At 40.3% G+C, this 22384-nt stretch overlaps 1 protein-coding gene across 1 annotated transcript; it reads left to right on the forward strand.

The window, feature by feature from the left end:
• Window positions 1-1382: 1382 nt before the first annotated feature.
• LOC139767124 (carbohydrate sulfotransferase 11-like) lies at window positions 1383-17141 on the forward strand. Its single transcript, XM_071696132.1, has 7 exons — window positions 1383-2158; window positions 2743-2904; window positions 7044-7142; window positions 7521-7636; window positions 9209-9410; window positions 9609-9743; window positions 10885-17141. Exons 1-7 carry the CDS (start codon window positions 1724-1726, stop codon window positions 11044-11046), a joined length of 1311 nt encoding a protein of 436 aa, XP_071552233.1. The 5' UTR covers window positions 1383-1723; the 3' UTR covers window positions 11047-17141.
• The last annotated feature ends 5243 nt before the right edge of the window (window positions 17142-22384 follow it).

Raw genomic sequence — 22384 nt, forward strand, 5'->3', positions numbered from 1 at the left:
AGGTTAGGTTGATTTCTAGAAATGTTTCATTTATTCCTGGATGTTAAGCTTGGTCATGCTAACTCCATAGGTTCTGTTGATTCCTAGAAGTGTAAAGTAATCTTCTCGAAGAATAAGAGCTGCCTGTAATTTCCTTTTTACTGGTCCTTATAAGTTGTCTTTCAAAAGAGCAAAATGGGTGCGATTTCCGGAAACTGCAAGGGCCCGATGGTACTGGATCTGAGAGGTTGTATTGTAATCACATCCACTTTTCGAATTACTCGGTCAAGGTATCACACTGTGGGGTGAAGCAGAACATACCAACATCATTACATCAAGCTGTAAGTCAACCATATATGTTACAGCATGAAGTAAACCACCCACCTACATCGTGGCAAGAGGTAAACCACCCTCCTCCATTATGACAAGGGGTAAACCACCCATCTCCATTAAAACAAGGGATAAACCACCCATCTCCATTATGACAAGGGGTAAACCACCCATCTCCATTAAGACAAGGGGTAAACCATCCACCTCCATTATGACAAGGGATAAACCACCCATCTCCATTATGACAAGGGATAAACCACCCATCTCCATTAAGACAAGGTGTTTTACCGCATAAACAACAATGATTGGCGGCAGATCAAGTCTCGTGTACTGCTAGTTTCACTGCTCGTGTGTTTTGCTGATATTTTCCCGTGTATGAAACTCTAACGTCCTCATTTCGCTGCTGTAAGTCAAATATCAACAGAAATACTTAGAGAAACAGAATAGAAAAAAAAATATAGATTCTACAGTGAGCTGAAAAAGTGATGAGATATCAACAGAAATACTTAGAGAAACAGAATAGAAAAAAGAGATTCTACAGTGAACTGGAAAAGTGATGAAAACGAACGACTGGGAGTAAACCAGGACCAATATAAGCCCTTCTTGCGCCAGAGTTGCCAATCTGATCAAACTCCTGGAGTTGTGTGCCTTCGCAAAGCACCAGCCAGCACGGAGTCCCCAGAGGCCCCGCCTCTCATAGCCCCTTCACCAATCACACTCCTTCAGTACACTGAAGATGGTATACATCACAACCAATGTGCAGTCGTTATCACAACCAATATACAATTGTTATTCAGGCTGCTAAATAACTCGCCATTAATTTACCACGTCATCTATAAATCACCATCAACATCAATACTCTACAGTGACCGATATTCAACCCTCAGCTTCACACGTCTCAAACCAACACACACTTTATATGATCACATGACCTAGTAATTGCTCAACAACCATCGACGTCTTTTCCTCAATGCTTCTAACACACCGATTTTGCCAGTGCTTAAAACAAACCGAATCTCGCCTCTGCTGTGAAAACGATTTACTCCTTTGCTCTGCTAAGTAACGAAGAAAAAGTTGCGTACATATACCAGGGCGTACTGCCGGGGGACGGATGGTGGTCTAGTGTCGTGGTAAGAGCGTCTACTCACTCGATCAGTCGTTCCTCAGCGGCCGAGGAGAGCAGGTCTTCAAAGAAAACTGTGATAGTCTCGTGAGCACCAGCATTGTAACGTAGGCAGTTCGTTTGCAATACAACCCTCAAAATGCCATGGCTTTATACAGTCCACATTGTTGACTTAGGAGAGATCGATTACTTACATCCTGGACACGGAGTGTCTCAAAGGTGTCACCATCTCTGATGATGAGATGAAGCCTCACCGAACATGACAAAAAATTCTGGCTTGACCACATCGAGATGACCCTCTTCATGAACAGGTCCGCCCGAGTGATTACTCTGATAGGCCTCGTCAGCGCCTCCTTCCTGTACTACCAGTCCACCAGGCCGGTCGACAACACCTTCCAAATCCAGGTTAACGATGAGGGACGAGTAGTGAACCCAAAGCTCTCCCAGAGTGACAAGCGAAGTTTCGTGCAGGAGACGACTAACAACAGCGGGACAGATCAGCCACGAGTTCAGGATGAAGGTGTAGTGAGGACCACATCTACCGAGAGCCCCTGGTCTGAAGGAGAGACCAAGAAGACAGGACGGGACTCACTCGTGACTAGCGCAAATGTGGCCGACAGGAAATGCTACAGTGAGGCGGGGGCGTCTGTGTGGACTCACCCTCAGCTGAAGCCCTCAGCGGGATCCTACTTGAGGAACCTCGACCTCTCCAAGTACAGACAGCAGGTAATGATTGTTCGAACCATATGTGTGTGTGTGTGTGTGTGTATGTGTGTGAGGTCAGAAATAGTGCAAGACAAATGTAATCAGGCCAAAGAAAAAGTTAAGGATTACTATGTAATGTTCGTGTTAATTATCAACATAGGACCATAATCTGGCCTTCATTTCTTAAATATCGATATTTTTTTTTTCTTTTTTTGGCTCCACCGGAGTAAGATGACCTTGTTTTATGTTTCATATGGTTAGAACTAATGATATAACATCAGTACACATGACAGCAAGAGAATGGATGTGAGTGAGTGCGGCCTTTCTTCATCTGTTCCTGGCGCTACCTCGTTAACACGGCAAACGTGATCAAGTATAGGAGAGGGATAGAGAAATCTAAGTGAATATTTAAGTGACGTACGTACGATGCATCAAACATAAACCCAGCTCTTTAACTGATCGCCACACGTAATGCCTATTTCCTTTTCGGACATTATCAATCTCCGTGTCAGAGAATGAACTCAGGTCAACTCACTCAGGCTGTGGCAAACACAAGCATCATATGTGAGGAGTCCGCTAATGATGTCTACTTGTGTACCCTGCAGGACGCCGGTTACCTGAAGGGTCGCATAGACGAGATGATCTCCAGGACAACACACGTGAGCAAGTGGTGCAAGTCTCACTCCCAGCTGGCGGCCTCATCGAACCTCAGCCTCGTCTGGTACCCCAACCACGAACCCAACATCATCTGGTGCCCCATCTATAAGGTAGCGATCTCCCGACCCATCTTCCAAGTCCATGGCTCCTAATCTACAAGCCAAGGTTATGATATAACTCACATGGAAGTGGTTTCCAGTAGCTCATCTACCTACACTACAGAAAATACAGTGGTCGTGTTTCAACACTGTATAAGTGGAGTTCTGGCCATCCATTGATAAGTTAGGAGTTTTTTTGGTACATTCTTTTACCAGGTATCGTTCTGATACGCTATCTGTTAGGTAGATCCGCTATACTGTCCAGAGGCAGGACTCTGGTGCACTCTCTACAAGCACGATCCTGGTGAACCATCCACAAGGTCGGAGTCCTAGTGCACCATACACAAGGTAGGAGTCATGGTGCACCATACACAAAGTAGGAGTCCCAGTGCACCATACACAAGGTAGGAATCATGGTGCACCATCTATAAGGTAAGTCATGGTGCATCATCCACAAAGTACAGTCATGGTGCACCATTCACAAGTTAGGAGTCATGGTGTTTACATGAGTTTACATGAGAATGACAGACAACAGGAGGCCTGAATTTAACTTGACAAGAATATGTAGCTCCACTCGGCAGTTTTTTAAGCTGTCACCAACTCTCCGCTGCTGCACATTAGCCTTCCAGTGTCCCCGTTGCCGCTGTCGTTTATATAGTTTATTTTTGGCGTTTTTTTTTTCACAAAGTATACCAGAATTTATAAGATATTCGTCTGGAATACTTTAAGGGCATTTATAGTGTTAGCATTCACTACGTCTGACGGTAACTTATCCCAGTACTCAACACAACTATAGGAAAAAGAGCTTTTTCCCAAGTTCGTACTACATCTTATAGCTTTGAATTTTATTCCGTTTGTCCTGATAACCGTATTTTCCTGTATTTCGATAAGATGTTCGTGATTTACTTTATCGAACTTCTTCAGAATTTTGAACACTCGGATTAAGTCGCCATGAAGTCTATGTTTTTTAAGGGAGAAGAGATCCAATCATTTTACCCTCTCCGTATGCCAGATTTCTAAGAGATGGGATCAATTCTGTCGCGCGTCTTACTTGCTCTAATTTTCCCTCGTCTTTTGTTTAGTTCTGGTGTCTTGTAATCTATGTTCCTGGTTATGAAACCTACCATTTGGTTGCCTTTTTGACCTGCTGCTTGACACTGTTTAGTGTATTTCAGATTATTGCTAATGACAACTCTAAGGTCCTTTTCTTCATTTACTTTAGTTAGAGAGTTTCCGGAATAGTTTGTAGTCGTAATGTATATTCTTGCCTCCAAAGTGCACAACTTTACACCTCTCTACATTAAACTTCATTTGCCATCCGTATGACCACTCTGCTAGTAAGTTAAGAGTTAAGATCGCTTTGAATCATTTCGCATTCCCTCCTGTTTACAGATCTACCTCCTAGTTTAGTATCGTCAGCAGATTTGGAGATTTTAGATACGAGACCGAGTTCTAGGTTAGCAATGTATATCATGAAAAGAATTGGGCGTAGGACCGACCCTTGTGGCACACCACTCGTTACGTCTAGCCAATCTGAGGCTTCGCCGTTTAATACTACACACTGCTTTCTTCCGGTAAGCCAGTCTTTGATCCATATACAGAATTCTTCACCAATTTTGGTTGCTTTATGTAAGTCTCTTGTGAGGCACTTTATCGAAAGCCTTTTGGAAATCTAAATATACTACTTCAGACGGTAATTTTTCGTCACAATCCTGATATCAAAAAATTTCTGCAAATTCGTCAGGCAGGATCTTCGATTCCAGAAACCGTGTTGGTTGTCAGATATAAATCTTGTGTTCTAGAAACGTAACAATTTTATCACATGTTCCTTTTTTCCATCGTTTTACCTAAAATTGACGTAAGGCTAATTGGGTGGTAGTTCAAGGCACACTTTTTGTCTCCTTTCTTATAGAAAAGAGTAACATTTGCTAGTTTCTAGACACTCGGCACCTGACCATCCAACAGAGATTTGTTGAATAATTTTGTTATGGGATATATCAGCTGTCTCCTGACCTCTCTTAAAAATTTTTGGAGCTAAGTTATCTGAGCCGTTGGCTTTGTTAGGTTTTAATTGGCCCAGGTATTTAAGTACTTCAGAAGTCTTTATTTCTATAACCTTCAACTTTTCTTCATCAGATCCTTAAAACATTGTCATCAGTTGCGGTATTTAAGATGTTTCTTCAATTGTGAATACGGAATTAAAAGAATAATCTAGTAAGGTAGCCATTTCCTTATCGTTAGTAGTCAGTGTGTCATGTTCGTTTCGTAATGGTCCAATTCCTTCTTTTACTGTCTTCTTTTGTCTTATATATCTGACGAATTCCTTAGGATTATTCTGAACTTTCAAGGAAGTTATTTTTTTTCTCCTCGCGCTTCCTCTGTCTCCTGACCTTCTTACATTCTCTTTGGATTTGAATTCATTCCTGGTGATTTTTATTGGTTCCCATTGATTTGAATATCTTATATGTTTTCTTTTTGACGAATTAGTCCTTCTATTCTCTTATTCATCCATGATGGTTTTGAAATATTGCAAATTCTCTCCCTAATTCGTGGAATATGTTTATTTTTAATCTCGAGAAGTGTATTTTTAGAATTATTCCACATTTCCTCTAGTGTGTAAATATCAAGAAGTTTTGTACCGCGAATTTTGTGTATAAATGTTTTTTAAGATTTGCTCGCCTGTCATCTGTGTTCGAGAGTTTGTTGTCATTTATTTCATAATCTAAATTTGTCCTTAATCTAATCAAACTGTGATCGCTGATTGACACACTCTCGCCTACTTCGTAGGAATCGATTAAGTTTGTGTCTCTGGTGAGGACAAGATCAAGAATGTCTTTACCTCTAGTTGTTTTGTTTTTTATTAACTGTTCTAGAAAAGCGTCTTCAATTAGCCTCCGTTAGTCTCGTTCCCTCTCAGGTCACCTGTTAACGTGTTCCAGTTTTTATTTGGATTCTTGAAGTCTTCTAACCTCTACTTTTTACTACAGTTTTGATTTCATTGTATAACATCTTATCGTCGCCTTCTTTTTGTTTAGGGGGTCTGTGATTAACGCCGAGGCGTAGTTCACTTCTGAACTTGTCGGTGATGTCGATATGAAGAGAGTCGTAAGTATTTGTGTCTACTTTACTTATCTTAATAACACTTAGATTGTTATCAACGGAGATCAGAACTCCACCACCTACCCTGTACAAGAGATCTTTCCTACATAGTTTGTATCCTGGTATTGTTAACTCGGCTCAAAGTGTTTATTCTCAGAGTTTACCCACGATTTTGAGATATGCAATAACGTTCGGTTTTCCAGTAACTGCAATAGGATATAAGTTCATCACGTTTCGTAATGATGCTCCGGGTATTTGTGTGTGTATCAAATATATTTTCTTTGGAGTTGATTTCTGGGCTGGAGTTTCCCTTTTTTCTTACTCTCGGTATGCAAGTTCGTATTGTCACTGCTCATGTCTGCATGTGCAGCAGCGGGAGAGAGAGAGAGAGAGAGAGAGAGAGAGAGAGAGAGAGAGAGAGAGAGAGAGAGAGAGAGAGAGATGGTTCCCCATCAGTTTTGGGTTCGCTGCCTTACTCTGACCCCACCATTAGACCCTACCAGCCTTGTTCCTAAAAGTTACCTGAGAGTTGACCTGGAGCTGGGCTAACCGCTACTTCTACTGCATGAGCTGTCTCCAAAAAACCGTACTTGAGCTTTCTTTGCTAATTCCTCTGTCTGTGAGGTTACTGCTACCTCCCCCCGACGATCCAACCGCCAATTCCCCATCCATCGTCTAACCACTGTCATTACACTGGTCAAACTGGACGCCTTGTTCCTCAGATCCCGTTCACACTCAGATTCCACCCGCACCGACCCACGCTTGATACCTCCTCCCTCACCCTTCCCCATATTCTCCTAGTTCCTTCGTTGGCTAGACCGTGATTTGCACCATGTTCAAGGTAGGAGTCATGGTGCACCATCCACAAGGTAGGGGTCATGGCTATATATATATATATATATATATATATATATATATATATATATATATATATATATATATATATATATATATATATATATATATATATATATATGCTATATGTGCTAAAAGTTATGGGGGTCAGTGTTTCATATTCCGTTCATGACATCTCATATCCTCCCTTTTCACAGGTGGCTCCAACATCGTGGTTCTCGAAACTGGTACGTGAAGGAAATTCTAATGAAACGAATTCCAAGAACCACATACGGGAGTCAAAGGACCGGAAAAAGGTATGATTATCATTTGTGATCACTATCTATATGTTGAGGGGTAGAGTTTTACGCTCGTGCTGCCCCGTCTCTTCGCCTTTTACATATGTACTATGCCATACCTTCACTCATACGTGTGTGAGAATAAATATATTTCAACCAGACTCACTTTCGCACCGGAAACAAAATAAACAACTCTGTACTCGCTCCTTCTTGTTTCTGATGAGTCAAACTTTACACCATTGGATGTCTTTACTGTTTTGGTTCAGTTCAGAATAATTGTCATCACTTCTAGTTAAATGCACATGACAGACAGGTCACGTTTCGCATTCCTATACAATCTCTTGATACCAACGTAACTTGAACGGAGTTCTAGGACGTTCTCACTCTGCCACACAGGCGAGGGACAGCAATGACCAGTACCTCCTCCACTCTCCTCCCACCGACGAAGATGTGAGAGACCAAGTGTTCAGCAACAGCCTCCGTGTCTTGGTCGTGAGGAATCCTTACAACAGGTACTCTAAGGTGTTGTACCACTATATTTCTTCTACTTTGTCGCTGTCTCCCGCGTCAGCGAGGTAGCGCAAGGAAACAGACGAAAGAATGGCCCAGCCCACATACACTTGTGTATACATACACGTCCACACACGCACATATACATACCTATACATTTCAACGTATACTTATATATACATACACAGACATATACATATATACACATGTACATAATTTATACTTGCTGCCTTTATTCATTCCCGTCGCCACCCCGCCACATATAAAACGACAAACCCCTCCAAACTCATGCGCGCGAGGTAGCGCTAGGAAAAGATATTGATTGAGAGGGTGAAGGCATGTACAAAGCATCAGATTGGGGAAGAGCAGTGCGGTTTCCGAAGTAGTAGAGGATGTGTGGATCAGGCATCTGCTTTGAAGAATGTATGTGAGAAATGCTTAGAAAAGCGAATGAATTTGTATGTAGCATTTATGGATGTGGAGAAGCATATGATAGAGTTGATAGAGATGCTCTGTGGAAGGTCTTAAGAGTATATGGTGTGGGAGGTAAGTTGCTAGAAGCAGTGAAAAGTTTTTACCAAGGGTGTAAGCCATGTGTATGAGTAGGAAGAGAGAAGAGTGATTGGTTCCCAGTGAAGGTAGCTACAGGCGTTTTCGTGAATGAGTCATATATTCAGAAATACAGAGATGACGAACAAACCGTAGGTTTTACAGCCTTGCATATAACTATACATGATATGTAAGGCGCATGACCTCGTCATGCTAGAACGTCAAGTAAGAAATATGATCACCTGAACCATGGATCGGGGCACCAAAGTCACACGTCAGCTGACCACAGACAAGGTAGGGTCCGGATGATCAAAGACAAATTAAGGTTAACAAGAAATTTCATACATGCATTTAGGACTGTAGTTTTCTTTCCTAATCTTGATCTAAGCAACTAAGGCTACATTTTGCCTGATTTCGCTCATAGTAATGGCTGCAAACTCTGGACAGACACTTTACACGCAAGAATACAGATTACCTTTTCCTTGACGTAATTTTCAATAAAGGAAATGATATACTAATGATAGTAACTGGGTCCAACACCATAGATATGTTTCAGAACAGACTTAACAGACACATCACTTCAGTTATGCGAGTGACATCATATGCGTCTCCGGTATGGCACATAAAGGATATTTCTCCATCAGTCATCTTTTTTGCTTTCCACTTGCCCTATGACTCTCATGTCTCGGATCCCCTCCGCTGTCACAAACAGCCTCGAAAGAACAGAATCCATTTGTCTGTTGCTGTCTGTTTTTCCTCTGTTATCCTTTGATCTATGTGGCTGCACAACCTCGCTGAAGCGTTGACGAAAAGAATTGTCCTTAACCAATAACCCTTCATAAGAATTTAGCAAAGTTATCCTCCATGTCTGAGTGATCAGCTTACTGGGTTCTTTAAAAAGGCATTTTATCTAATCCTTAGACTGATTCAATATACTTAGAGGAGCCATATTATCTAAAGACAAGGAGAGGACTTTCCTTTAAGAAAAATTACATGGTGTTCTTCATCACATTTACCATTTTCAGAATCATTTCTGCCTACTTAGACAAGATAGCCAAAAGGAACCCACGTCAGGAATACTTCCAGTATTTGCAGAGGAAGATCATAAAGGAGTACAGGGAGGACAGGAAAAGCAAGACCTCACCTTACCCGACCTTCCCAGAGTTCTTCCAATATGTCCTCGACTCTACCACGTTAATACACACAGCAGATCACTGGATGGGAAAGGTCAGTGAATACGTGGATGAGGGAGAGAGAGAGAGAGAGAGAGAGAGAGAGAGAGAGAGAGAGAGAGAGAGAGAGAGAGAGAGAGAGAGAGAGAGAGAGAGAGAGAGAGAGAGAGAGAGAGAGAGAGAGAGAGAGAGAGAGAATGCTAGGATCGGTCACATCAAGTCATCGAGGACTTAACATTAACCTCTCCTGCAGGTACACTGCTGGAGGCCGTACTGGGTCCAGTGTAACGTGTGCGCTGCTGACTACGACCTCATCCTCAAGATGGAGACGTTGGAGGAAGATGAAAAGTTCCTCCTCACGCTTGCCAACTTGACAAAGCCTAAAGATGTAAGTTAAAGTGATTCTCGACGCAAGCTGAGATAAGATTCTTGAACCAGATGCATTCAGTATCGTGTCCCTTGTGGTGCTCGTACTACAGAGGCATGAGTTTGTTGAGTATTCCTGGGTGATTGTATGGGAGGATATTGATTGAGAGGGTGAAGGCATGTACAGAGTATCAGATTGGGGAAGAGCAGTGCGGTTTCCAAAGTAGTAGAGGATGTGGGGATCAGGTATCTGCTTTGAAGAATGTATGTGAGAAATAGAAAAATAAATGGATTTGTATGTACCATTTATGGATCTGGAGAAGCATATGATAGAGTTGACAGAGATGCTCTGTGGAAGGTCTTAAGAGTATATCGTGTGGGAGGTAAGTTGCTAGAAGCAGTGAAAAGTTTTTACCGAGGATGTGAGGCATGTCTACACTAGTCTACTTCACATAAAAGAGAAAGAGTTATTATGTTACTAAAACTACTCAAACTACTCTAATGGTCTCTATACCTTAGAATAATAGAATAGGATATGATACTCTTTTTTTTTTATTTTTTAGATCCCAACTGTTTTTAGCAGGAAGTAGCGTGAGGACGCACTTCTAATCTTACGAACTCGGGGACGCGCTGTATACGTTATGTTCTACTTACCTCATTACCTGAAGTATCAGCAGCCGTGAGATAATACCATGATGACACGTAAATGATATCTCTTATGATGTCCCAAGGTCTATGATTTAATACTTCAGGAAGAATAACTTAGACGTGTATTCTAAAGTACATGAACTGAATTCATTTGGGACGAGGCATTTCATTACTGCAGACACACCACACACACACACACTTGACAAGCCACATACAACCCGCCCTGTGCCAGTAATGGCACCCCGGGAACACATACCCGCCCTGTGCCAGTAATGGAACCCTGGGAACACACACCCGAGCTGTGCCAGTAATGGCACCCCGGGTACACACACCCGACCTGTGTCAGTAATGGCACGTCGGGAACACACATCCGACCTGTGCCAGTAATGGCACCCCGGGAACACACATCCGACCTGTGCCAGTAATGGCACGTCGGGAACACACACACCCGACCTGTTCCAGTAATGGCATACCGGAGTGTAAAAACACTACCATTTCTCTTCCTTTTCCTGCAGGTAAGGCGGCCAAAGAGGGACCAGTCGAGCAAGAAGATACCAACACAAGAGGCGAAGTACTTGAAACAACTAGACCGTAAGCAGTTAAACTTTTTTTACATGCAGTACATTATTGACTTTGAACTATTCGGCTACCTAAACAAAAAGAATGATTACGCATGAACAAGACTAAGTCGACTCCATAGGAGAGCTTCGTTGCAATAGACATTCTAAACAGAAACTCCGTGAATCTCTGGCCCTAGTAAGTTACGCTATGTTAGGATAATCCATTATGCAATCGAATCAATTGATCTAAATCCTCACTCGCCTCAAAACGCTGTTTTTCGTTGTTGCACACCTTCACTTACGAGCATATTTACCTTTAGAGTCATCTGTGGAAACACCCTCTCTCCTATATCGTTCGTAGTTGCAATCCTTGCAAAGTGAGTGGCTAATTGCTCACATTATGAACTAAGTAGATTCATTCTCATAAATGTATCACAACCTCGGTACAGTAATATGAGCGTGTCTTAACACATGATCAGCTTTAAGAAAACCTGTAGTGAATCTTGTAAGTTCGGCCGCATTGCGTGTCGTGGACCCGCCTAACTGCTTGTACAGACTGCAAATAAGATTTGAAGTAACTTCATACTTTGGTTTGGTTTGTGTTAATGATACGTTACACAGAGGTCGACCAGAAGTGCTCGAGGTTCACCACCTCACGTTTTCAGTCGTTTCTATAAATGCGCCACCTTCACTGTCTCAGTATCTAACGTTGATCCTATACCGCTTGTTCGATACTCGAGCTCCGGTTAAGTACGTTGATGTCTTGAAAGACAGAATGTAAGCATTTTTGAAGGAATATATGTTCGACTGTGAAACCCAGTGAAACCAAATGTTTTCTGCAGTAGTTTAACAAACCACAAACTCAAAGAAATATGCAAAAAAAAAAAAGAAAAAAAATTTATTGGAGGTATGTAGGCCTGTAACGAGGCCGCTCCTCGAAAAATATCATTTATTTCCGGTGTGTTTGGCAACCTGCTTTCATCAATTATGAGAGGAGAAAGCATTCACTACTCTTGTAATTTCTAGTGATTCTAGCGGTCTGCAGGTCACAGGCCCGAACCTCATAATGACACCACTGAAACTGGATTGTACCTGTGGGACGATCTATCATCATCTGTGTGGAGACTTGAGTGTGGTTGTGAGGGATTTGCCTTCCCCGGCGAGAGAAAATGAGACTCTATAAATCATTTACATTATTTGCTATTGTCTAGCGTACAAAATTGTTGGAGATTGATGTAAACTTGTTTATTTACAAAACTGATATCCATTATCTACTTGATTTACCAAAATGACACCATGATAGTATATGATTTGCGACATAGAATATTGTTTACATTTCCGTGGTCTAGGGGAAGTCCTGGTGTGGTTGTTAGGTTGATTTGCGTCTTTTATATTCTGGGAATCAATTTACAGAGTCCTTGCGTGACCCTTAAATAGTTGTATTAGGATTTAGTTCGTTTAAAAAGCGCCAGGTCGCCCTGCCTGGCACGGGGTATGGTCGAAGTAGCGATCTCTTTGTATATTTGTGTGTGTGTGTGTGTGTGTGTGTGTGTGTGTGTGTGTGTGTGTTGTGTACAAAAATTTCGCCAAGACTAAGCTGAGCAGGGGCTTTTATCAATGACAACTCGATCTCGGGCGTACGATTATAGGCACAGGTCGGGTGTGTGTGTGTATGTGTGTATGTGCTCTGGGTTCCATCGCAGACACAGGGCGGCCTGTGTGTAACGAGTGTTGCAGCTACTTCGGTGGATGTGGGTGTTATGTAGAAATGTGAAGTTACTACATCTCAAATAAATTTAGTTCATGATCGTTTGTATGCTTATCATCACCTAATTGTTTTGTCTTGCTTCCATTAACAGCCAAGGTCATTAAAATCGTCATCGTCCGCTAATCAAAGAAATTATTAATATTCACCCAAAGTGTTAAGAAGGATTTTAAAACCACTTATACTTATGCATGTGGCCCTGATCACAACTTTTCTTTTACAAAGATATTTACATATAAGTTTTAACTGTAAATGCCTAAATGATTAATTCGACAGGTCTGGGAGACAGTTTTGTTGTTAATTAGATTCCGTTTATCGTTATATAATTTCATTGCAATATACATGCCAACCTGACGATATATTAACTCCTATAATGGGCTGATAAAGCATCTATTTATCTATCTATGTATATAAGGATCTCCCTTGGCTTTAGTCCTACCATGTCTCTTTTACGTTTTTTATGATAGTCACCAACAAAGAAAACGATATCAAATTAACCTGTATAATGCATGGCATCAGATATTTACAAAAATATTCCGTCATATTGCCCCAAAACCCCTTTTACAGGATTCCTGCAGGTTCTTAATGGCTGTTCTATAATCATTAGCAAGGATAAGAAGAAAATCTTTTTTTGGAGCAAAAAGTTCCTCGATGAGAATATATTTCTTTCCGTCCATGAACTATGATACAAGTTACTGTTTATTTGTGTTTCCTCATGCACATGAAGCCTTGTAACACTATCTATGAATATATTCTTGAAAACAATGTAACAGTTCTATGGTGTATTTCGTTTTCTCTAGCAGTTTATCTGATCTGTCTTACCTGGAAAATTAGTGAAGTTTCAATTTAGGGACATCAAGAAACTTGCCTATTTTTGGAATATTCCAAAATTAGCTGAAATGTAACAGAAAAAAAACAAGAATATGATCCGGATTGCTTAAGTTCTGTTAGAATAAAGTGGTAGAATGATATTTGATAGAAAAGGAAAAGAATCTAAGCCGATCAAAGAAAGAATTAATCTCTCCAAAGTGCTCTCGTTATATCGTCCCCTAAACACCAATGTAAACTGCATTAGTTCCTCCCTTAAAGTGAAAGAACATACAATGATATGAAACAAACAAGAAACAGGTGATCTATTCCTTAATTTACCCAAGAAGAATAAAAAAAAACTTGTGGAGAGGCCGTATTTGTGTGATATGTCTTCTAGGCTGTGCCTCATCGTTCGTATTGCGTTTCGGCGAGTAGAATAAATATACCATAATGTCTGAGCGTATACAATACATACAGCTTGCCTCATCGTTTATATGGTTGGCCGACACTTTAGCCCCTTACCCACAATTAGGTAGTGATCTCTATCCACCTTTCTTTCATTAACATAACCATCATTATGTGATGATGAGAAAATCAATAAATTGTTCAGTGACCTACGAACTCGATAGCCAATACATACATACAGAGAAAAGAAAACAACCTGGTTAATGTCTAACTCGGCCCATAGTTTATCATACATATTACGTTGATGATCTTTAGCTAAAGGTCGGCTGAGATCTACCTGGGCCTAGATCGATGGAATCCCTCAGGAATATCAAATTAACAGAACAGTTACACAGAGTTACGTAGAAAGCCTTCTGAAACTCCGAGTGTGTTCAGGTCTTCAGAGACCATTGATCCATTCAAGAACATCCCCCAAAAGCAAGTTTCTCCCGACTGTAGAAGACCTTACTCATAACAATGATGATTATGACAACTGTATGAAAAAAAACAGTACGTGTTATCACTGTTGAAGCTACATGGCTGAAACTGCAAACTTTTGGTGTTGGATTGCCTGTTGAATGACCCGGCATCGACTTGTCTTGAGCTAACTATTAGTGGACATTATTCTAAGACACGTCCTCTTGTTAGAGCAGAGGGTAAAGAGAGGTAATCGATGGCTTTCAACTCGTCGTTGGGAGATCTGACCCAGCTTGTCATAAGGTGGTAACATTATCTAAAGCTCCCAAAAGAATTAGACAGGTACGAATCGACTACTTGTTTGGTGCACAGAAATAGACGTCAACTTTTCTATATCAAAACCTCAGTGAGAGGCCAGCTCTAACAGCTTATAACTAGTGTGCCCAGAATGTTTGGAAGAGGAGCAACACGTAAGAGAAATTTACTGTAATGAAGCTAAACAGTGACTAGAGGATTGATTTTGTAAAATTTGTGAAGGGTTAGCTTAAATAAAATACTATAAGCTTAAAACTATCTACACCGATTTATATATATTGCTTTACTTCGGAAACTTAGTATTGATGGAATACCCTGTGGATCATCCATGTTAGTATACTGGAAAAACAACCTCGAGTGCTGAGGGCAGCGAGGAGGACTTGTGACGAAAGATAACATTCCCAGCAACGAGGTGATTCTGCCCTAGATTCATATGAGAGGTGCCGGAGTGTGGTGAGGGTACGACGCTGTGGATATTCTTCAGACACCGGCTGTACATTCCAGAACCTATGAGGTGGTCTATGTGACAGAATTATGGGAAGGTGAGTGACAGAGTCACATCAAAAGAGAGGTGAGGAGTCTGCTAGTATAGCAGCTACCGACGGGACGTGATGTGGAAAGGGAATCTAATAGGGAAGCAATGCTTGGAATCGGAACTGTCCTCGAACGAAGCTTCAGAGAGAGCGAGACTCCATGAGACAACAGTTCGTCCCTGCTTCTCGCTCTTGAACACTATCCTGGATCAGTCCATGCCAGTACCTTCAATGTAGACTCGCTTCCAATCTCTTCCAATAAGGAAAGTGTTCCTAAAATCCCTTTTCAGAAGGATGATGCTTCACTACCCAAAATAAAAACTCGATTAGGCTCTGCAATGGAATTATGGAAATATTTATGGCTAAGTGCATCGAGAAACAGACATATTTATTGCTGTTTCATAAAACACATCCAGCAGAGGGACTGGTATTGCTATGAAGAGCATACGATCAATATGTCAGGGGATTGTCCTCTCAGAGAAAAAGAAAACTGGTTCGGATCCCTTCGTTCGACAGGAGAGATTAGCACACGGTATGGTGAGCAACACAGTTAATACCCTACGAAAACACCTTCCTTCAGAAAGGCTCAACTGTTTCAAATCTTTTAGAACAGCAGGAAAGACTGGCAGACCGTTTAAGGAGGAACACACCAAAAGAACAGAGAAAATGTAATATCATTGAGAAAAATAAGCCACACGCAAAGAAAATTTCAAGAAGTGAAGGAAGAGAGGAAAAAAAAAGCCTCGTAGATAGCGCAATCACCATGAGTTAGCTCAGAAGAATGTTAGCTGTGCAACAGACAGCGTCATTTGGAATCAAGAACGGTACACAGTCCACGGCTACATCCAGACGGAAGCTCGGGTATGTACATACAACCCCGGATACGCGCATTCTCGTCGCTGAGTCAAAACCAAAGCAGCGAAGCAAACGTCTATCGCAGAAAATAAGCTATCATCATCGACCACTTCAGACGATCGGGCAAACTCCTTATTTCACGCTCAAATGGATTCGGATCAGGCACCTCGAGCCTCAACGGAAGTGTCTTTAACATCAGTGGACGGCGAGGAAATACGTGAATTCACGAAGGTAAGAAATTTCTATGATGACAGTTATTACCAGAGTCACCCCACCAGATCGTGCGTTGGCTTTATGGTTTACGACAGAGTCAAAACGTGCACGGAGGTTGTGACAGTGTTGCATATGTCAGTGGCAATCAGTAACAGTTACGAGCGACGCCAGAGTGTGTATGCTCACAAGGCTGACAAATTAATGGTATGATTTGTATATTGTTCTTAACGGATTCTTGTTCTAAGTGTAACATATGTATGTATTTTCAGATATCTTGAGACGGTGTAATAACTTTGTCATATTGTTCCAGTAGATGGAAAATCAACAATTATTTTAGTATAGGTTTTGTTCTGTATGTAAGTATATGGTAGTCTATTGTTTATGTAAATGACTTGTTTTCCTTGGCTAAAACGAGTTCGTACCAGGCTGTCCATAGTGTAAACATCTCTCGCGTTTGTTCAAGTAAAATTCTTGCTCACAATTATGATAGTTTGTGATTTTTGATTTTGCTGTATGAGGCTGTCCGTTCTTGTAGATGCCTTGTTTTCATTGATTAGGACGAGGTTTGAAAATTGTGTAAACATCTAGTTATAGAAAGTGTCTTATCAAATGTATATATCCTTGTAAACTGCTTGTTTGTACGGCGGTGTGTGTGTGTGTGTGTGTGTGTGTGTAGATATTTGCCAAGACACAGGCTCTTGTCATTCATTGCCCTTTCTAAGGTGTGCCATTACTGGCACAGGTCGGGTGTGTGTCTATGCTCAGGGTGCCGTTACTAGGAAGAGGGCGACCCTTGTGTAACTGCAGTGGATTCTTAGGTGTTGTGTAGAATGTAATGATTTGCTTTGTACCAAATAAATTCATTTGTGCCTTCTGTTATTACTGTAATCTTCCTTGTATTATTTTGTGTTTGTAACCTCAACCGACTCTTCTTTGAGTGGGTGGCTTTTCTGTCCATGATGATGCCTTGTTTCCTTGCGTATCATTCGCATGGATATTTTGATATGATATTGTAAATGTCTAACTCATAAGTATGTAGTTGCTGAGATGTTTCAGCTCTGTCAGCAATTCTATTTTGGAGGCAATCAACCACGCGTCTGTTGACTGAGGCCCACCCTGTCTGCACGTAAAAGATGTTTGAGTTTATATATTCTTAATCCATCCCATAGATATGAGGACAGAGTTACTGATGATAAAAAGGCGTATGTAATACTCGCTTATTTGTTTGTTGCTTTTGTGAAAGTAATAAGATAAAACAAGAATTGAAAGGTAATCTTTTACAGTTGGGGCTACATAATCTACGTGTCAATAAAGTTATGGCTTTAAGCTCTAAATAACATATTAATGAAAGTTAGTCTAACTCTAATACAAAAATTTTCTTCTATAAAATGATTTTAATGTATTTCAATATATTTTTCATCGGAAGAATTGGCTACAGTATTACATATATATTTCTGACTTTGAATTGGGCAAAACAAAGTCTATGCATTATCAAATGTGTTGCAACGTCTTGTAAAATGTAAACATTTACACTGCATATCTTAATTTGTTGAGCATTGACTTGCCTTCATCAAATCTGATGTCCTGTTACATAAAAGTGAGGTTGCTATGAAGCGATTTATCTGCTCGGGTGTGCCTCCTCCCAGCCGAAGTGTCATGAGCCATATACATAGTACCTGTTTACCTGGTCTTAGAATTATCTTTAACATCAGATGAAATGTGTTTACGATGTATGTTGACGTCCATAATGAACTTTGAGTTGATAGGCCCATAGCCCAACCGATCAATCACTCGAAGTGTGGTTTTTGGTAAAAAAGTAGAGTGTGATGCTGGGTCAACGCCTCTTTGCCACATGTCTTGATTTATTCAAGTAATAATCGTCTCTTCGTCCCTTAGGCAGAAAAACTGGCACATACATTCTCTATATACAAATGTATTAAGTACGTTAGATTAAGATTTATACTCAATGATAATGCTCGTCAGTCCTCTGGGGATTAATAAATCTTGGAAGAATTGATGATATATCTACAAGTGTGTGTGTGTGTGTGTGTGTGTGTGTGAGGGGGGGATCGTTAATTTCTTCAATATCACTAGAAAAAATCAAAGGATTTGATGTGTTTGTCCTCAGGGTTCTGAATTTACCGAGATGTTATATATCATTATCATACGAGTCTTCTGTCGGGATAATTTTGATAGAATTGCTCGAAATGCGATGGTTTTGGTCATCCTGTGAACCAAAGAAGGTTTGGTTGGCTAATACACCTACCATTTCAAGTCTCACGTAGTCCAGATAAGTGAGGTTATTAATAGTAATCTAACCACGAGGTGATTTTACTTCCTACACTCAGAGTAAGGAGAAGTGAGAAATGAAATTAGTTTACCCCAAATCTTCTATATACGTTCTCTCTTAAAACTTACCAGCTCACCGTAAGGTGGCGCTAAGGCAGATGTTGGCATATCGTAAAATATACTGATAAATCACGAGAGTTACGTTTCCTAAACATATGTTACTCGAGTATAAGGGCTGCAGACGGGTGTTTCCAATGCAGTCCGTGCTTTAGTTCGTTGTTCGTTTGTTATGTGTACCTCCACGATCCTACTTCGTACGTCCGTGAAACTGTGAAACACGAGTGAAGCCTCTAGTGAGACCTCTTGAAGATTGCAAACCCGGATCAAGCCAATCTACGGTCAAACCTTAGGTAAAGGTATGTTTACTCTGTTGAACTTGGGCTGAGGTTGTATACATCTTTCGATGACCTGCTATGAGTACTTCACAGAACAGGTTATCCTGTGTCTAAAGCCATAGCTGCCTCATTTGACAAAATAAAAGCAACGTATATATGTCTGACGACATTAACTGATATATAAGAGTGTTAATAACTGCTGAAGAATTAGTCATACCCGAATCAGGTAACACCGGCTTGGTGAGCGGCATAAAATATGGAAAACTGATGAAATATGTTTTTAGCGTTTATTTCTCACTCAGATGAAAGTGAATGCAGTTACTGTATCTCAGATGCCAGTAAAGTCGTGAGATATTGTACAAAGTCGAGTCGTAGAGTTGCTATTCTTTTGCTATGCTTGCGTAAGCTTACACTAAGGCCACTAGGCAAATTAATCTGGCACAGGGGTCATGTTATGAAAATTCGTTTGAAAGCTAACAGCATCGAGATTGTTCTGAACTTGCACAAACCCTCACTGACTGCATCTGCTTCTTGCCTCACCGACCTTCGAATGATTAGCTGATTTGTTTGAAATGTTAAGCTTAGGCTACAGTGACCTTTTAAGTGAAACATGAAGCAGTGATATTATTTCTTTGCTAATGCAATTTTTGGTCATGGGTTTACTGTGATATTTCTCATTTGTTTAGATAAGTCTGCTGCTGATATGACTGTTCCGGCCACTCACCTATGTGATCAGTATGATGCATGGAAGGGAAGGACCAATATTTTTCTTCTTTGGGCTTATGGTCGTACCTGAGTCAAATATATTTGACAAGTCTCAGTATTCAGAAAAGATCTAAGACTATAGTAGGATTTGAAAACCACTTGTTATTACCTACCATACTATTGGTATTTCAGTACTTTGCACAGCCGTTGTGTAAATTATTTTGCTTTTTCCATGTATTAACGTGAGTGTGAGGCCACTGACGGTATTTTCCGTGTTGGCATGGCGGCCCGGTGCGTTGGTTCGCTTCCAATTGCTCTTGATACATATACCTATTTTGATATTATCATTCTTGCTTCACTGTTGGATGTGTTTAATGTGGTGATGTAGTTAGCACTGCTGACTACCAATTTAATAGCTTGAGCTCGATCCCTGACGTGGACAGACATCGTAAAGCCATCATCTCGTTGAAAGACAGATAGACGTAAAGCCAAGCTAAGCCAGCCGAAAGTTTGTTACGGCCCAAGTTAAACCTGTATCTATATACGGGACATTTGGCCATTTTATTAGTCGCCTTTCTTGAAATGTTTTCAGACAATCATTCCGGAATGACAAGTGTCGAAAACCGCTAACGATGTTTACATCTTAGCAACTAAGAGAACGGCCAATGGTCCTCAATGACAAACTGGTGACCGGTCCAAGGGTTTTTATTTGCTGCTCTGTCGCTTAGAGGCACCGGTGAGTAAAATAATGTTAGTGACTAGTGTATTTGATCAATTTTTATATTTTAACTGGATCCATTGACTTTGCCAAACTGGGTATTTATTTCAAACATCGATATTCCTTTAGATATCAATTCTGAGTGGAAGGATCAATTATAATTGCTAATGGGCTAGGGTTGACTAGAAACATGGTCTGGTCGATACAGTATGATGCAATCTTTGGTGTGTTTATGGTTACTGAAGGTCTAGACATGGTCAAGGTTGAAACAGGGCAACGAGTGTAAGACTCTGATATACGTAATTAGCAATCTCGATTTCCCCTTGCTACAGATCTACTTTAATTACGTCAGTTGCATTTTCCGCTATGCTTGCTTGATTCTGAAATGCGATTGAGAATTCTCCAAAAATGGTCGTGAATTAAGTGAAGGGCTACACTACTCGAGGGAATTACTGTACAATTGAATTACGATTCAAAGAATTATTCTTTGATCTATATGAAGTAAAGGCGTAGAGGAAACCAAGAATCAATAACGCTTTCTACAGAGCTTGTCATAGTGCTCCCACTAAGTTGCACAACCTCAAACTAAAAAGAATTACGCTTAACGACTGCCAGGGTCGTTAACACTTGGATTGCAATGTGGCATAGAGTAGCAGAAATGCTTAACATTCCCAGCTGATGTGTTATTCCATATTTCGTATCCATTAATGTTACTAAGACTTTAACAACAGAATGGAAGAACGTCACATCTAAGTCATTCATAAACTATAAGGGGATTGTTATTGCTTCATAATGGCGAGATATGAAATTTACGTGAAATTTACCCTAAATTAACTAAACTTAGATTATTGTTGTGTACAACTGAAAGAGAACTAAGGTTGCCACGGCTTCTTGTCCTTTCAGGAGTGTACCATTGATAGCACAGGTCGGGTGTATGTGTGTGTGTGTGGACTTAGATGGATGTGTGTGTTGTGCAAAATGAGATGAATTGCTTCACCCAAAATAAGTTCATCTTGAAATTGCTGCGTCTGACGGGTATGCTTGCTAGTTTTACAGTAAAGCTCTTTCAGTTTTACATATATAAAAAGATCATCAAAGAATCACATTAGTTGAAACAAGAAAAGATTTATTACGTAGAATGAAATGATTGAATTCGGTAATCATTTTGTGTGTATAGGTAAAATAAATGTTAAAACAATGGCAGCGGTAGTTGCTTGTTTAGGTTTTGGACCTATCGTTTTCCAGGGTCTTTAAGATCATTACCGTCAAGCTACATCTACCAACCGAAAAACCCTTAATTACCCACGTCAGATGTTAACGGACACACTCTCTAGTTTTACATCACCCATGCAACGGTAACTCGCTGGACGCCCTGGCTTTGCTAGAACAATATTAGCGCTGGGCTGAAATGTGCACAAAAAGTTTACACATCATAGTGAAAGAATTAGGTGGAGGGTTCAAATATACCTCTGAAGTGAATATTGTTTTTCATTGTATGAATATTTTTGAAAGTGTAAGGGTGAATGCGTTTTATGAATATCTTTCGAAACAGATTCCCAGTTGAAGAGGAAACTAAATGAAAGAGTTAAGGGGTTAATTGATGGCCCTGGTTGTGATAGTCCTGAAGCTGGAACTACCCACCATCCTTTTCTAACAATTATCCTATCTAAATGATAAGTATATTGATAAATTCACTTCAATTTTAAGTGAAGATGCGTAAGGGTATTATTTTGTAAAGGTAAATAGTTTTACACGTATTATATTCAAATTGATTGAATTTTCTGTTACGATTTTTTTTATTTTATTTAAAACAATTCTTTTTTTGAGTATCTTTGTCGTATTCTAACAAATTTCTAAAATATTTGCTTAATTATCGTTCATAATATGTTTGATGATAAAATAATCGCTTAAATCTTTGAGAGGACATAGCAAATTAATGATAGATTGCATGCAAAAGTAAGAAAAATACAAGTTTTTGCAGGTCCTATGATAATAG

Source organism: Panulirus ornatus, chromosome 59, assembly GCF_036320965.1.
Source record: "Panulirus ornatus isolate Po-2019 chromosome 59, ASM3632096v1, whole genome shotgun sequence".
Taxonomy (NCBI): domain Eukaryota; kingdom Metazoa; phylum Arthropoda; class Malacostraca; order Decapoda; family Palinuridae; genus Panulirus; species Panulirus ornatus.